We start from the raw sequence: 19,039 nt of genomic DNA on the forward strand, positions 1-19,039 counted from the left end.
GTCTCTCTTTTGAGATATTAATTATCCCTCCCAATTTGGTGTAATCTGCAAAGGGGAGAAGTATCCCCCTTTTCCTTCATCTAATTTACCTATATATTCATGTATACAGGCAGTCCCCAAGTTACAAACAAGATAGGATCTGTAGGTTTGTTCTTAAGTTGAATTTGTATGTAAGTCTCGTGGTGTTTTACTTGCACCTATGGCAGGCATCCTCAGGATGCCTGCCATAGATGCAGGTAAAACATCAGGAGAGAATGCTTCTGGAACATGGCCACACAGCCTGAAAAACCTACAACAACCCAGTGATTCTGGCCATGAGAGGTTTCGACAATACATTGACTACACCTTGTTTTATAGATAACACATTTTTTGGAATGAAAAAGGGGGATTGTGAAGTCTCGGCCTGTTTATTTCCCTGTTGGACTGTTCCATTTTGCCAAGTTTAGGGGAGAAGCTTAGGTTCCCCCTAGAGGCCGAGCTCAGTTGGTGCAGCCCTTTCTGACTCAGAGCCAGAATGGGCTGGTGATAGAACTTCTTATGGCATTCTTTGTTGGTCATAGTTTGAAGGTAGTTAGCCAGATAGTGTCTGGTCTGGCCTAGCAATTTGAACAGGCCATCCTTATCACATATTTGCCTTATAGATAGATAGTTCATAGATAACACATATTTGCCATATATTTGCCATAGAATAGATAATAATTGCCTTATAGATAGATAGTCCAGATATACATGCCCCATAGATTATAGATTATAGTATATGTAATAAAGAATAGATATAGCCATACATGCGTTAGAGTTTATAGATTATAGAATATGCCATAGTTAGTAGTTATACTTACCTCATAGAAATTATAGTTTGTTACCTCAGAGTTTATATTTCACTGTTCTAACACCATCAAAATCAAACTGTACTTTTATACCTTGATTATTTAGTAAACAATTGTTGAATTTAATCTTGTTTTTAGAGTTTTATTTTTGGGGGCATTAAAGTAATTTAGGGCATACCGATGGTCACTGGGAAAATAGCCAGACACATTTAGTTTCTCATTAGATCTTCCTGGTGTGCCATCATAGGGATGCTGAGAATCTCAGAAAAGGGTTTTTCTTTCAGTCCCACTACCTTCACAAGCACAACTAGTGGGGACATTTTATAGAGTCCTTAGACTCTGTTGCATTTGTTTTCATTTGTAAGATGCCTTGAGTCTTCCATTTGGGGGGAAAGACAGGATATAAATAAATATCAGCAACAACAAACAGAGGCAGTGGAATAGTGGGATATAAATGTAATAAATTAATACACGTGTCCAAATAAGATGATGCATCTCAGACATTATGTAACAACTGTTTAAAACACAATATCCACATATATAATTTTGCTAATTCTAAATATTTTAATATATATTCCTGTAGTGTCATATTTTTCATGATCACATACCATTACAACTGTCAGTACACCTGATCCTATTAAGTGTAGGCTAGCAATTCAAGTTTTAAGCTCCATCATAACCCAGTTGCTATTAAATGCCATGCCTACGACCTTAGTCGCAACAACCCATGCTGCTGTCCTTGATGCCAAATTACTTTACAGCACAATACGAAATATTCACCCAATGGCTTTTTTCAATATATTTTATTAGGGAGTCCTGTCATTTTATTAACATATAAAACAACCATGATGTTGACATAGAAATGTGAAATTCACTTTACAAAGATAAGGCTCAAGTTTACAGGTACATTTTCCCCCAAATTTTGGTGTGTGTGTGTGTTTGCATTTCAATGAAATAAACCCCATTTAATTATTCCCAGAGTTGTGTTTATAAATATTAGACAAATCACAAAATAGATTTCAAGTACATAACATCTTACACTATATTCCAAGCACAGACAGAAATACACTATACTATCTATGGACTCTTCATACGCCAGCTCTCATATTGCCAGTACTGGAGACAAGACCTTGTTTCAATCTATACAGAACATGCTGTAAATTATATATGCATCTTTTCCCCACCCTCTTTTCATTTTTTTTTTATTCTAAAGAGGGGCCCGTTCAAGTCCATGCAACAGGATACAAGTGCTGGGGGCAGAAAACAGCCCTTCAAATATTGTTAGAATACAAGTCCCATCAGCCACTGCTATGTTGGCTGCAAGTGATGAAAGTTGCAGTCCAACAGTATCTGGAGGGCCACACATGCCCGATCCCTGCTTTCAAGTTTTGTCAAGGTTCAAAGATGCATAGATACAGTATGAACCCCATATACACAGAGAGTACATCCCACCCCCACCCCACCCCTGTGAATACTTGAAACCATGGATAATATAGACATGAGTTGGAAGCATACCATGAAATCATACTGGAGGACCTCAGAAGTTCACAAACCTTTCTGAGGAGGATTTTCTTTTTGGCGTATGGGTAAGTGAAACCATGAATATCGAATCTGTGAATAAGGGGGTCATACTGTATATCCAAACGTTCATGTACATGAAGTTGCATTTAACATTACATGCATCCTTATTTTACAGACCATTCTTTGAAATATTGTGTCCTTCACACAACTGAGGCCCCATCTACATTGGCATATAATGCCGTTTGACGTACATTATAATTGTCAGCATAGACTCATATAATGCAGATTGAACTGCATTGAACTAGATTATGTGAGTCTACACTGCCATATAACCCAGTTCAATGCAGTTAATCTGCATCCTGAAACGGCATTATATGGCAGTGTAGATGGGGCCGGAGTCTCTTCTGAATCAAATTAAAGAATTCTCAACAAATGCTTCCTATAATTCGGGAGCACAAATATGGACAAAAACCTACATGTTAGAACTCAGGACCTAACTGTTTTATAATTAAGGGGTATAGGACGCAGAGTAGTTTGGATTTATTTTTAGTTTACTGTCTGCAAAGTCTATATTGCATGTTCCCATAGCTGTAGCTCCCACAATGCAGGTGATTTGACTATTTTAGAAACTAGAGAAACACGTCTCTTTGTTAGATTGTCATGTCAATAGAAAGGATTCAACTGGAAGCTGCAACACGATTAAATATGTACCATATGTGTGACGTAAAAGTCTTCCAACGAGTGAAGAATAGGATCTCTTCCACGCTGTACAGTCATAACATTTTGATACCACCAATTCAGCCGCATTGGCTTCTTCATATGCAATCCTGGGATTTGCAGTTCTGTTGAAAATGCTGTGTCAGAGAGCTCTAGTGCTTCAGCACACTACAAACCCTAGAATGTAGCCATGGCAGCTAAAGTGGCATCGAAGTGCTAAAACTGTAATGTAAAAGATACTCTAAGGCAGTGGTTCTCAACCTGTGGGTCCCCAGATGTTTTGGCCTTCAACTTCCAGAAATCCTAAAAGCTGGTAAACTGGCTGGGATTTCTGGGAGTTGTGGGCCAAAACACCTGGGGACCCACAGGTTGAGAACCACTGCTCTAAGGCAAAGACTGGAAATAAAACCTTGAAAGTAAAAGTCATATGTGATTTCAACCTCTGGATCACAAAAAGAATAGAGTTTATGTTGGATAAAATGGTTCTGAACAGGTATACAAACACTGTACTTCTAAGAGATGGGGGACAAACAAGGGCAGATCATCAAAGCTTCCTATAACTACCCATAAAAACAAGGAAACAAAAATGTATCTGATATACCACATCCTTACTTTTCTTTCTTTCTTGCGTGGGATACCTAATCCCATCCAAGAAAACGAAAGAAAGAAAAAAGAAAGGAAAATGAATTATAGCAAGTCTAATAAAATAATGGAGTGATTTTTTCCACTCAAGCAAAAAATTGAGGTTCACCCTAATCCCAACTTAAGCAGTATCCCTATACTCACTTATGTGGAGTAAACTCAACTGGTTTTAATGGGGCTTACTTCTCAGTAGGTAAGTATAGGGTTGCATTGTAAGAGTCCTGTGACTGAAACATTTAAGTACGAGAGGAAAACTTAGATCATGCAATCCATGCTACAAAATACAAAATGCAATTGGTGCTTTTTTTCCTTTTCAAAATTGGGACCTACTGATCGTCTCTATACATATACGTTTTTATGCACTTATAGCCTCTTTGACAGACTTGAGCTACACGGGCACAAAATCCCCAGCACATCTAGACAACAAAGATAACCACACACCACTGTCATAGGGACACATTTAAGGAGGGAAAGATTGTGCATCCATTGTCACTTATATTAGGTCAAAGAGATATCATGCACAAGAAATAATAACACATGAAATGGCGACTCTGGGATTTATCATGACAAAATGGTAATGAATAGAATCAGGGACTATGGAATTTATCTTTGAATGCTTAGAATTTGAGGGACAGGATGCTTTTCATGGAGTCTTTCTCTATTTTTAGAGACCAGTATATTTTAAGCTTCTAATGTACTTAAGTAAGTAGGTCTATCTAAACTTTTTCATATATCCACATTTCTATGTTATATACAATAATCTACAGTTAATCCAAAATTCATCAAACCTCTTACAAAACCATACTTGCACTGCCTTACCTTTCTATCACCAACAGAAGTGGCAAACTGCAAGGAAAGCAATATTGCCTCCATCTGAAAATACTCACCTCTCTTCACCTTGTAGAACTGCAAAGGCAGAACTATACATTAGTTTGACCATCTGTCAACTGACACAAATGCAGGAGCAAGGGAAATTTGCAAGGCAGGATCAATAGATAGGAGAGAGTGCTTACATATTCTCTCACAAACCCTGATTCTCTCTTGCAAATGCCCGTTCAAGCTGTTTCCCCATATGACTAGTGTTAATTGGGGGGAGTAGGAAAAGTAGGCTTCAAGAGAGAAGTGGTGGACAGAAGAGGGTTTAAGCATTTCCTCCTGCCAGACACTGGGTGCATTTACACTACCGAATTAATGCAATTTGATACTACTTTAACTGCCGTGGGTCAATGCTATGGAACTCTGGGATTCATAATTTGGTGAGGCACCAGTACTCTTTGGCAGAGAAGACTAAAGACCCTGTAAAAAAAACTACAATTCCCATGATTCCATAGCATTGAGCCAAGGCAGTCAAACTGCATTAATTCCACAGTGCAAAGGCACCCAAAGTTCATCTACAATCGATCATTACATTGGGTTATTGTAGGTTTTTTCGGGCTATATGGACATGTTCTAGAGGTATTCTCGAATGCCTCTAGAACATGGCCATATAGCCCGGAAATGCCTACAACAACCCAGTGATTCCGGCCATGAAAGCCTTCGACAATACATTGACCATTACATTACCATTACAAAAGAATCCCATGACTACTGCTTTGTAATATGTTATCCAATCCTCAAGAAACCCATGATTTCAACTCCATCTAGCAGATTCTGCTGATTGTTCCATCTTATCTATTCACCGTCTTGTGCAGATCTTTAAGAATTTAATTCTTCAATTTTTTAAAAAAATGCTAAAACATTTTAAAAATTTATGTCATGCCCTTGTGCATTTATTTTACTAATCTGTACACTTAAATATCTTCAGAAGTTATTGTCGCTACAAATTTACCAAAATCTTGTAAACACATAAAAATATTTTTAAAAATGAAAAATCAAACCGAGAAAGAAAATCCCAGCAATCAGTGTTGCTTGTATAGGCATTGGTTAGTAGAGATTGTTTCACTAAGGAGTATATTCAAAAGCGTCACCTTTCCTTTGTTGCTAATGCTTACATTTAGTATATCATGGCTTGTAATGATATTGATGATAAACTTCAGCTCTACTCAGTGATTAATAAACACGGACATGGAAGGGAAATAAAAAACAAATTGCTTTTTGGTTATTGTAAGACCATCATGTAGCTAAACCAATTGTTCAAACATAGAAAGGAAACTTAAGAATTTGGAAATCGACTATGGATCCAAAATGAGGAACTATTTGCTGATGGCCTTCAAAATGTTTATGAGCACCTAATACTAACTAAAATTCACTAGTTTTGAATATAGCCCTTAGTTGCATCGCATATTTGTACTGTTTTAAGAGCTGCCAAGCAAGTGGCTGACAAAGTCTATTTTGCAGGCCACCCACTGTCTAAAAGGGCAGTAGTATTCGATGTGAAATTGCTGGAATTCAGGCGTCTGGCGGATTTCGTGGAGGAAGGAGATATCAAGGTCTGATTCCAGCAGCACAAGGAGAAGAGGGAAAAAAATCAGCAGTATTCCAAGCCCGACAAAGAGAAGTCTCGAAAAGCTCTTCACGGCCGCATTTATCTTCATGTTGCCCATCAAAAAGTCATAGCTCCATCTCAGTGCTTTCCGAGCTTCTTTCAACTCTTCTTCCTCGGCAACCAAAAATGCATTTTCATCAGCCTCCAGTTCTTCAAAGGAATCCGTGTCGTCTTTGTCATTCTCTGCCCTTGGAGAGGACTGAAAGAGCAGGTCAATCTCCTCATCATTAACCGGAGTGGGGAGCAAGCTGCTGCTGGGGTTATATACCAATTCTGAGATTGTTAAAGGCTCTTCCTTGATTTTCTCTTCCTCCTCAACCGACAAATCGGAACTGTCATCTCCTTCCTTAGCAGGAGAATTGGAGATCACCGGTATTGAAACATCATCTTCTTTCGGCAGCTGGATACCTATAAAAATAGTTGTTGCACAGATATTTTAGGTTCTTGAATATATACATTGAAAAGAACAGTAACAGGGCAATGGAGATTCAATTTAAAAGCTGCTCATAATCTACTTTCAAAGTTAAGTGAAATTAGCTTTACACATTCCAAAAATGTAAGTGTGTGGATATGTATAGATAGATTGATAGGAAGGCATACCATTATACTCTGTTTAATGCAAGACCTATATGGTAGAAGCTTTTAAAATTAAAACATTTTGTAAACCTTGGACAAAATCCACATTTTGTAAACCTCGCAAGATGTTTCAGATACAATGCTGCCCGTTACTACCGTATATACTCATGTATCAGTCAAATTATTTTAGTAAGAAATCAACCCCCCAAAACTAGGTCAACTTATCTACAGTAGTATTGATGCTTTCTCCTCTCTGTAGAATGACCCCTTACTTATCCATTAGTCATATCAAAATTCATAATTTTGGCTCTAAAACTTGCTTTTGATTTATACATGAAGTCGACTTATATATGAATATAAATGCTATATCCAATTATCTTAAAATCCTGAAGTGCTCTGTGTTGTTAGACAGAATCATAGATTTGGAAAAGGCATCATAGCCTAAAAGGTTCAAGACACACTTGTCATGTATTTGTGACAGAATGTGTGATAGTAAACCAAAGTTCAAAACACCGGGAGGACCAAAGTCTGCCCATGCCTGGCATAGACAATAGTGAGGAATTCTGGCAATTGCAATCCAAAGCCTTTAGGTGGTGCACTTACCCATTCTTATAGTAAATTTTGGTTTAAAATCTATGTTACTGAATTACATTTTAAAAAACTTGTTGATTTGTAATTTATAATGTGTTATCCTGGTCTGAACTGTGAGTTTTGCATGTAAATTATTTGTAATTGTATGTACATTGATTCACACAAGTGTGTGTGTGTACATGATCAAAATGTAATTTTTCACTGAACTTTTGTTTTTGCATTTTTTTCAACATGAGGCTAAACCAGGGGTGTACACACTTTTTAAACAGAGGGCCAGGTTACAGTCCCTCAAACTGTTGGGAGGACCGGATTATAATTTGGGGGAAAAAATAAATGAATTCCTATGCACACTCCACATATCTTATTTGTAGTGCAAAAAACACTTAAAAACAACACAATAATTAAAATGAAGATCAATTTTAACAAATATAAACATGTTAGTATTTCAATGGGAAGCATGGGCCTGCTTTTGGCTGATGAGAAGTTTCAGACTTAGGTTGACCCTAAGCGAGGGCCGGATAAATGACCTTGGAGGGCCGTATATGGCCCTCGGGCCTTAGTTTGAGGACCCCTGGGCTAAACCAACAGAGGTTTTCCTTCCCCCCTTAATTCTTGAAATCCCTACATGCCTCTTCTCCAAATTTGTTTCCTATATGAAGAAAAAATCAGAAATTTCAAAGTCACAATTTTAAAAATGTAAATACATTAAAGCTCCAAGTTTGGGATCAAACTGTTATTCTTAATTGTTCTAGCTGAACTGTTTAGGTAAGAGCATAACTATAAAAGGCAAGTACTGGGGAATTTAGCACATTCTGTGCACATTAATTCAATCATTATAGAGTCTCTGTCTCAGGTCCCCCGCGCGAAAAAAAAAGTACTTAGATTAAAATGGAAATCAGCACATGTCAAAAATGCCACCTAAAAAAATAACTCCATCCTGACCTTCCTTGTCTGAGTTGCATGTATGTCTGGCAAAATTCCTAGAGCCTTTCAGCAGTTCCCATTCCTGAACTATTAACTTGAGATGAAGGTTACAAATGCATGCCTCATAAACAGGATGAAGATATCAAGTGTCTAGTTTCAATAGTACATTTCTTGTTGCTATGTATCTTCCAGTCTATTCCATTTTATGACAGCCCTGTCATGTGTTTCTTCACAAGATTTATTCAGTGGAGACTGGCCATTACTTTTCTCTTAGGTTGAGAAGGTATGACCTTTTTCAAGATCACTTTGTGAAGTCCCATAGTTAAGCAGGGATTTGAATCATCCCCGACCAGCCATAGAAATCCACTGTATGATCTTGGGCAAGTCCTCTCAACCACAGAGGAAGGCAAATCCACTTTAAACAAAATCTGTCAAGAAAACCCGTTAAAATGATCACTTTATGTTCACAATAAATCAGAAATAATTTGCTGCTCTCCCCTCTCCCCCTCCCAGCTGCCTTAGTGAGCCTGTGCTCTTGCTGACATCGGCCAGAACACCCAGGATAAGGTAGGTGTGGGTACTGCAACCATGACATGCGGAGTGGAAGGGGACCACTAGGATGGCTGCCCAGCAGCGCCAAACCACAGCTGGGCAGTGGGACTCTGAATCGCCTCCAAGGGGGTTGGGGGGGGGCACCAAAGGGGCCTGATCTGATGACTGGGACACCAGATCAAGCCTGCTTGACAGGTCAATGTAAAAGAGCCTTCAGAAGCCAAGGAGGGTCAGCCCTTGTTAGAACTTGAATGGGAGAACATCAACAATTACCAGCAGCTATAGGCTATTTCCCGGTGGCGCAGTGGGTTAAAACACTGAGCTGCTGAGCTTGTTGATCGAAAGGTCGCAGGTTCGATTCCGGGGAGCGGCGTGAGTTCCACTGTCAGCCCTAGCTTCTGCCAACCTAGCAGTTCGAAAACATGCAAATTGAGTAGATCAATAGGTACCACTCCGGCGGGAAGGTAACGGCGCTCCATGCAGTCATGCCGGCCACATGACCTTGGAGGTGTCAACGGACAGCGCTGGCTCTTTGGCTTAGAAATGGAGAAGAACACCACACCCCAGAGTCAGACATGACTGGACTTAATGTCAGGGGACTACCTTTACCTTTACCTATAGGCTATTTCAGAGAGAGGAATTAGCAAAACCTACTCAGAATATTACTTGTCTAAAGAAAGTCCCATGAAAAGTTCATAGAGTTTTTATGACTTGAAGGTACATATATACATTTCCAGAATCTTAGGGCACATCTGCACTGACAACTTTGCACAAAGGGCTAGCAATTCAGTTCCATGGCAGCAAAACAATGCATGAAGTTGATCTGTTTAACACTGTCCAATGCTGCTTAATACTGCCTTGAACTTTATTAACCAAAGTTGAAGGTTGCTCAGAATTCTCCCACTGAATTCAGAGGAAATTGCAACTTTAGTCCCATGTAAATGGTTCTGAGAAAGAACCAGCCACAACTGTTTACACACCATCCTGTGTTCCCTAAGCTTGGACAGCCCAGAGACTCAGTGTCCCTCCTGTTCTCCATGCAGTTCACCGTCACCTCCTGTTCTCCTTGTCCTGACCCCACCCCCCACCCCCAGCCACTGCGGAGGCAGTAAGGAGTCCTGGCCATCCCATCCCATGCTCATTGTCACTGTGGCCAGAGGAAGTGACATATTTCAGGTCAGTCACTTTCTGCCTTGAGTGACCCCAGACAAAGTGACAAGGCAATTGGAGAACCGGGTTAGGGGCAATTCCTCCTCTTTCCATTCCTACTTTCTCATTGCTCAGGCATCCTGGTAACATCGCCCCAAGCAATGAATGACAGGTATAACCCATGTCACTTCCACTGGCCATTGCAACGGTGAAAATGGGACAGGATAGTCAGGATTTCTTCCTGCCTCTGCAGTAGCTGGTGGTGGGGTGGTATATAGTCTAAGGGCCCATCTAGACAGTACCTTTATCCCAGAAGCTCCTGTAGCAAAATGGAGGGTGGCCAAACGACGCCTCCAGTAAAAAAGGATTAATTTGAGACAAAGCAGGAAACCCCTGCTTTATCCTGAATTAATTAGATAGCCCATTAGATCCACACCTTTGAGTCCCCCCTAGGGGGTTGAGAAGGGTGGGGTAGAAATGCTTGAAATAAATAAATAGATAAATAAATAAATAAAGACCCAGGTTTGATGGGTTAAGGGGCCTGTATGGACAGGCCCAGTAGAAGTCCTGGAACTTCTGTGGGGCCTGCCCATAAGGTGCGAGATGACCCCCAACGCCTCCCCCCCAAACCCCTCAGAAAAGCCCTAAAAATTGTGAAAAACTCACCAGATGCCATTAGACTTCAGAGCACACTTCCTGGAATGTACCATTATCTGCAAGAAAGCGAGGAATGGGGGCAAATCTTGGTGTTTGCCCCCCTTCCAGAAAACACAAGCTTTCTGGGTGTGTGTAGACTAGAACCTGGGAACAATCATGTTTTTAAAACGCAATTGTTCTTGGGTTAGAGGGCTGTGGGGAACCACCCTAAACCATCCTGGGGCCAATCCAGCATTCCCCATGCTGGATCAGCCTCAAGATAAGTGGTCAGTGTAAAACTGTCCCTAGTTCAGCACTCCAACCATTACACTACACAGGAACACAGTGGAGTATGAGATCTTATTTAGTGAAGCAAAATTAAAATAAAATAGTAGAACATGAAACTTAACATGGAGGTCTTTAGTCAAAATCATATTCTCAAAACCAATTGAGAACCTGTCCCACTTTTAATTAGTACACATTGTCACTATTCTACAGTTAGGCTATGTATGTCTTTCAGCACTTCTCCTCACGTCAAATTAGTGAAGATTAAAGCATTCCTCCACTTGTCTTTCCTGCCTTGGGATTAGATTAAAATCCAGTTATTATATGACTGGCAGATGTCTTTGCATTCTTGTAGCAATAAGAATTATTCCAGGTCTCTGGGGGATTACTGGAAACGCGTTATATAAAAGCTTTCTCAAAAGTACCAACAATGGTTTCCACAGATTTTTTTTCCATGAAAGAAATGAACTTGCTTAAACACAGTTCCCCTGAGGAATGACCAGACGTACCCACTGAAGGTTAGTCATTCCTTAACAATGTGGCACCTAACCTTATGGAACTGTTCTTACTGATGCTTTAGTGAATCATTCACATTGTTAATTCCTCAGCACAGATGTTCATGCCAAAATTCCCCTTAACTTCCTGAAAGCGCTTTCATGGATCTACAAATCCAGCATCTTAGGCTAGCAACTACTTCTCTGTTCCCCATTGTGGGATCCTATTCTTGTGAATATCGTAACTACATAGATGGTGCACCCAACATGCCAAGCAATGACTGCATGGGAAAGACCTATGTGCTTGAATTACATTTGCCCTCAACCTCCCCTGCCCCTGTTTCCAGTATTCACATACTGCTGTGATCTCACCAATGAGTAAGCAGCACTTACTTTATTACCAATTTACATAGTAAGCAAGGTGCAAAACTGATGGTCAGGATTCAGGGGATAAGGGAATGGTCAGGGAGGGATTTCTAATGGAAATCTGAAGAACACGGGTCTATCTTACACTGTCAGGTACATTTAAAATAATTGTATCTGATAACGCAATCTTTAGATTATGTCCATTCTATTCATTTCTATGCTCAATTCATTTCCGTGGCTTGAGACCTAGGTAGCTATAGACAGCCTTCCCAATTTACTTATCCCCAAGCACTTCCTTTCTCATTTCAGACTACTAGCTAAAATAAAACAAGTCTTAGAGTCTTTCTGGTTTTGGCGCTATGGAGCAGCCTGCCTAGATAGGCCTGCTTAGCTTAAATACTTTGGAATACCAAATTAAGATCTTTTCCCCCTTTCAGAGAGGTCTTTGGCGTGGGCTAAAAATTCAGTATTCATTTTCTTCCTTCTTCCCCTTCTGCTATTCCCCTTCCATCGAGCTGTTTCCTGCTGCACAATTGTTAATTTTCCAAAGTTGCTGATTTTGTTTTCATTACTGGCAACATGCTTTCATTTTTGTAGCCTGATTTTATTTTGCCAAACAAGCTAATGCTTTGATTTCATTTTAAAGAAGAGATAGGTTGATAATTTTTAACTATAAAGGAAGTGTTTATATAGTGTCTGGGAACAGTAGCAAAGTTTTACAATATAACTTTGACCAAAGCAAAGATTTGTTGTGATTGTATGAATGTCCATAGCTCTCTGTATTTAGCAAGAGTGAACATGTCATGGGACTACATTGTTTGCAATTAGATTGTTGCAAAATGTTATGCAAGTAAATCAGTTCCTTTGATTTCTCATTTCTATATATTAGATTGTCATGTAACTCTTTTTAGATATATATTTTTAAATTTATATATGGTATTTTTCTTCATTAATTTAGGTATTCAGCTAAAATAAAAAGTATACTTGTCTCTCATCCATTAGAAGCAAGTTCTTCATTCAACATTATGTTTCTATACTTTTCCTCTCTATACCCCATATTAACATCTCCACTTTCTTTTGTGACAGCTGAAGAATTTGGAAGAAACATTAATTCAAACATTATTGCTATAATTTCTTGCACTCATTTATCAAGGTAATTAAGCAGAAACAGGGGAGGGACACACAACAAAACATTTTTGCTCAAAAAAGGCTTAAATTAAAGAAAATTGGAATTTCAACTTACCAGCACTTGTAGCTGTGACCTTAGAGCCATGTCTCAGCAGGCGAATGCACACATCTTTGCTACAATGGTTAACCATTCGCAAGTGAATACTCCGCCTGGTTTGGATTTTTACTAGGCATTTCACCATACTGACTAATTGGTATAGTTTTCTATGGCAGCCTTTTCAACTAGTCAACCATACTGGCTGTGACCTTTGCTAAGTTTCCACTGTGTTCAGCTTGGGAGCACCCAGCTGAATGAATCAAATAACAGGCTTCTAACACAGCCAATAGAAGGATCCCACCGGAGAACAGAATAGGAGGCTATTTTTAACTGTTTCCAACCGTCTCATAATGCACAATGCAATTTACTCTAAATACCAACCATTTCCCCAGCAGTTGCTAATAAACAGCTGTGATGCACCACATACCAATCTAGGCCCCTAAACGTGTTTACTGGACTACAGGGCAGAACAGCAAAACAGACAGCAAAAGTCCACAAGGGCTCGTGTCAAAGTAAAAATAAACTGATATGAGCTCTCACATTAAGGGGATGCATTTTGATCTTTCATTTGGAATCTATACTTCTAATTTGCTATTTGTGCGAGTAACCCTTGACAGTGCAAAGTACTCTAATGTTGCCTGTGGCCCAGTGGTATAGCTGAAATGTCCCTCACATGGCAACCATTAGAGGAGAAGAGCGATCAATATGGAAGCCTTCTGTAGGAGCCCAGTCAAGTCAAAGCCACTGTTGAGCAGCCAGCAGTGCCTGATATAATACTAGGACATTCTGGGCCTAGGGAAGAGAGGATATGCTCTGTTTATCCAAAACAAGACCAAGTGAGTTTGTAGTTATTTGTCAGAGAAATCAAAAGTTAATTGGAAAGGTAAGGTAGTGCTCAAATATGTCTGGGAATGTGATGATACTCCTACTCAAGGTACATGTCCAAAGATGATGCCATGCACAGTGACATTTGACAATACTAGGGCACAAATAACATGATATGATGGTAACAACACTAGCAGAAATATATTTTGGAACAGCAAGACATGTTGGTAGGAAACCCCTATTTTTTAAAGGATTCAATATCAAAAATTGAGAAAAGCAAAACTCAGCATGAAAAACTACATCTGAATTCTATTGACTGTTATCCTAATTCAGATGTTTTAGCAAAATTAAGTTTCCGAATGTAAATACAGGGACAAAATAATGAAACCTCTGGGAAGCTTAGTGCCAGAGAATATGGATAACATGAAGTACATCCATGTCAACATCGCTAGAATCCTCAAGTAGGGCCACAGAAGATCCATCCCTGGAGCCATTGAGAGCTTCTGCTGGTCAATGTAGGTAGCAGAAGATGGGTCAGAAGTTTTTGACATGGTATAAGACAGGTTCCTCTATTCCTACGAATGTCTTTCCTTTGAGGAAAGGTGTTAAGGTCCAGGTTAGATGGTGAAGGAAGACATATAACTAATGTTTGCTTCAGGTATACTATGCGGCCAAGAAGATTTTAGCACTAGATTTATCAAGCATCAAAAACACTCACAGAAATGGCATCTTTGGCACTCAGAAAATGTTTGGTTCTCACCAAATACAGTACAAACAGTCCCCGAGTTACAAACATCTGACTTACAAATTACTCATAATTAAGAATAAGGGTGTGACATCAGGAAGTGAGAGAAATCTGCCCCTTGGAAGGGAAATTGTTTCCACAGCAAGCCAATTTTTTCAAAATCCAGTTATAACAGGGACAGAAAGTAAGGTGACATCTTCTGAACAGGGGCACAAACAGCAAAACAAACTCCACAGGGGTGTTAACCCTCCTCTATGCTATCTAAAGCTCTCTTCCTCCCTCCCCCTCCTCTCTCTCTATATGTGTGTGTGTGTGTGTGTGGCTGGAGTTATCCTTAGAAATGTACCTGTTCTGACTTACATACACATTCAACTTAGGAACAAACCTCCAGAACCTATCTTATTTGTAACTTGGGGACTGCCTATATACATGAATATAATGGTTAATCAGATGAAAGAAAAAAGGGATACAATTTGCAGATTGCACCAAATCTTATTCGTAACTTGGGGTGCCTGTAACTGTATTTCAATATAATACTGAACTGCAAAAAATATTTTTCCCTATAATGTACACTGATCTGAAGTATCCCTATGAGTAATTTCATTGATTTCATTTCCCATTGAAAGGGAAAGCCTGGAAATGTGTTTTTCTGTTCACTCTCAATAAACATTCACTTTGTAAAACCAAAGACAAATAACTAACCCTTTCTTGCTCTACGTTGCTTTGGCATATTTTCAGACACAAAATCTGTAAGCAATCCTGTTGCTGCAAACACACCCTTGGAGCTATTTATAGGATATAAAAAGCAAGCCTCTGACTGCCAAGGAACGGTGCTGATCTGTTATTTTTATACTGATAAAACATAAATGTCCCTCCAAGTCATTAGTGTGTTTTCTAATTCATGGACTGAACTCCCATAGTGAATAAATGGCTTTGGGGTGTCCAGCGGGGCTGAAGTCAAGGTCAACAAATAAATGTGTGCAAAAATAACTCATATCATGTTACATGGAAAAATTACGTCTGAAGGACAGAAGAAGAATTTGTACTGAAATATATAGCCTGAAATCATATAGCTGAGTCAGCCATATACATAAATATCCATTAAAACTAACTGCCAGCAAGCAGTGAACAGATTCAATCTGTTCCCAAAGGTATTAGACAGCACATTTTCTTCTAATGCTGGGGATCATAATTGCAATGAGGTGTCAGAAAGACATTTCTGGTGGGGAATCCCCATCCTACATTTGTGGTCCAGCCTGGTTGCTTTTCTTCAGGGATACCCAACAGACAAAATAGCAATCCTTGCCAAACTCAAAGAGCTAAAATAAACTTGTAACCTTTACTCCGGAACAACGCTAGAAGCCCCTGTAACTTTATTTCTCTGGAAGTCATTTACCAGCAAAAGAGATTCTGATTTAAGAGAAATACTAACGACATCAAGACTTTAACATTTCCCATATTTGGAGAAAATTCCTAGAATTGTACGCACTTACACACAACAAGAAGCTCAGTCAATATCTGTTAAAGTTTACCAAATATAACAATTTTTGGTGTAATTGTTTTCCCTCCCTCATCGGGCTTCTAGTGTTCAGAGATACTGCTTTGAATTGTGGGGATTTCATTTAACAATTGATCAACCAATCCTACTTTCTTGATGGTTAAATGTGATTTTACTCTAGTGAAATTACTAGATTGGATGGAGATTTCTCAGTAAGACTGAAGATCTTCATAATAAAAGCTCTATTTTTGAGACTGTCCACTGGATCTTCCCTTCCTCAAAATGAAACTAAGCTATCTCTATTTAATGGAAACACCAACATTTGTACCATTACCACATCACTCTTGCAGGGTTGTGCTGAGGCCATTGTGTATCTGAGAGGTGCTCCAAAAGGCAACATAGCAACTCAGTAAATGTTTAGGACATGAGTATTTTTTTTGCTATTTTTTGTTGTTGTTTATTGGTGGCCCACCTCACTAGTCAATAGCCTCTTTTCTAGAGCTACCTGATGCTCTCAAACTGATCTGAATTGGCAGGGACAGTCCTGATTAATCTTCTGTCATCCCACTTTTTCAACAACTCTTAAAATGTTTGAGTTTCTCTCTCATACTCCCAATATTCCTCATCATCCTTGACTTGCTTCAACTGCTGTAGTAGGTTGTACTACAGCAGTTGTACTACAGAAGAGAACAGGGAAATGTTGGCCTTCCCTGTAGAATCAAGTAAACATAAACTACTGTAGCCTATTGCTGGCTATGTAATCTTCCTCATTAATGACATTTGCGATTTTGATCATATTCAATGTTGCTTGGCCACATGTGCCCCTCTTTTAATGTTTCATCCAAGGTAAGAACTTTCTTACTCTACTAGTACTTCATGACTGTTATGGCAAACATTTGTTTCTTTACACTGGTATCTGCATCCCTACAAGGGCCATGTCCCTGGGGTTTGTGTGCATGTGTGCCTGTTGAATGGGATGGTTGCAATGTCATATGGAAGAGTTTTCCACAATCTCACTATGGTCCCATAAGTAAATCACTACTTGGTAGGATTGAGAGCTACAAGGTCTTCAAGCTAAAGCAAGGGTGGAGGACTGGTGTTCCCTGTTTTCTTTTCACTGTCAAATATTAAAATACAATCACGAATTAGAAAATTAACATACAGTAAACATAAGGCCGCATCATTGCCAAAAATACTTAATAACCTTTGAAGAGCATCAAATAGAAGCTGAATTATTTATTTAATCAGGTGGTGTTATTTTATTTTTATTGCAATATCTTAATTATGTTTAAAACATTTGTGGATTATAAATGTAGTTTTGAAATGTAGATTAGATTATATTTTAATTTTATTATTATTAGTCACCTTAAATGTTAATGTTTTTGCAGGAAGAAGAATTTTTAAAATCATCAATAAGTAAGTAAGTACAGTCTGTGTTCATGAATATGAGCCTTCATTTGTCAGCAGGAAAACAGCCTTGGATAAGAAGTATGACATCACAGAGTTCCAAGCAATTCCAGTAGCTTCATAACGGTTATATTAATAGTTCATGATTCATAGTTGTCTCTTGGATGGAGGTTCAAAAGGGCCAATCTGATCTTAATGCATGAATCTAATGACTAAGGGGAAACATGCTGGCAATGAATACACTGGAATTTGCAGAAGTAAATATAAAGGAAATTATTGAGAAAAAAATGAACAGAGGAGATGCCAAAGTTTTTTGAACAGTAATTTTAAAAAAATCTATTTCCCTGAAACACTATTGCCATGCCTCAGACCCAATCCACAAACCTAAAGGGGATTGTCAATGGTGTTCTCTGGTGTTCTTCAGAAGATGTACAATGGCTGTTGTGTTGCAACAGAGAGCACTGGAAACCTTTGGTCTGAGAAATGAGGATGCTTTTGGGGTGTGGCACACTCACTCCTGTATGAACCAGATTCTTCCAGAGTCAGAATAGTAGCACATCATCACAGAATATTAAACTCTTAACCATGATAGCAATCCAGTGAGGACAATAGTTTATAGCCACATAGTCTCTTGTTTTCTTCTTCCAACCTTTCTCCAATATATATGGTGTGATTAGGTTAAAAACAAAAACACCAGTAGCCCCCCAACCCAAGCCAACCCACATCGTCACTCACCAAGAGACCTGGGGGCACGGAGACGGGAGGGAGAGTCACGTGGTGGAGAGAAGGAGCCAGATTCCCAGGCTGCCAGGCTTCCAGGAAGGAACACAGGGACGGGGTCATGCTGGACCAGGTGGGGACTGAGGGCAGGATCTTCCCCTGACAGAGTATAAAAGCAGGAGCAGGAGCAGTAAGAGCAAGGATCCAGCAGTAGGAGCTTCTCAGCCAGTCAGCTAAAGAAGCTGGAAAGTTAGTCAAGTTTAAGGAGGAACTCAAATCTAGTTTGAGTTACCAGCAACAGGAAACAGCCAAGGTGGCTTTCATGACAGGAATAACCCCAGCTGCATGCTCTGGAGGATAAAACTGGAAAAGATAACTAAGATCTCATTCAGCCATGCATTTTATACAGGGGAAAGGGGGGAAGAGAAACAAGTAGAAAGAAGGAGCTGAGTGGTGGAAATTCCATCGCATGCATCCTCAGATGATGGAGGAAAAGTTGTTGTCTAGCTTATGCCAGGAACAACAAGGCTTTAGGGCCCTTTTGGGGCAGGAAAATTGATCAATTGAGTAGTAAGAAAAATGGGAGTGGGGAAAATGCATAGTTTGCACCCAGATGATACCCCCAACATCATCTCAGAGTGAAACAGATTTGTTGAGTGATTGTATCTCCTGTTTAAAGCCCTCGAGGAGGGAATGGAAGAACACATACTGAGTGTGGATGGGGAACAATATTGTTTGGATATCATTATACCCCCTTGACTGCTAGGTAAATTGGAACATAGTTATTTCCCCGGATTCTGAATTTTACGATGCCATTCTTGACTTATAAAAATCCACGCATCAGCAAACACTAC

General features: G+C 39.4%; 1 protein-coding gene across 2 annotated transcripts in view; it reads right to left on the reverse strand.

Moving 5' to 3' along the window:
* Positions 1-1,611: 1,611 nt before the first annotated feature.
* FRMD3 (FERM domain containing 3) overlaps positions 1,612-19,039 on the reverse strand; it is a 143,938-nt gene continuing 126,510 nt past the window's right edge. Inside the window, exons 14-15 of one of the 2 annotated variants that reach the window (XM_060762145.2) lie at positions 18,201-18,344; positions 1,612-6,600 (exon numbers count right to left, since the gene is read on the reverse strand). In XM_060762145.2, coding sequence (XP_060618128.2) covers positions 6,002-6,600; positions 18,201-18,344 — 743 coding nt within the window. In that variant the 3' untranslated portion in view covers positions 1,612-6,001. The remainder of the gene's footprint in view (positions 6,601-18,200; positions 18,345-19,039) is intronic. The other variant, XM_060762146.2, reaches the window with a different exon arrangement.

The sequence above is a fragment of the Anolis sagrei genome, chromosome 2 (genome assembly GCF_037176765.1).
Source record: "Anolis sagrei isolate rAnoSag1 chromosome 2, rAnoSag1.mat, whole genome shotgun sequence".
NCBI classification, from domain to species: Eukaryota; Metazoa; Chordata; class Lepidosauria; order Squamata; family Dactyloidae; genus Anolis; species Anolis sagrei.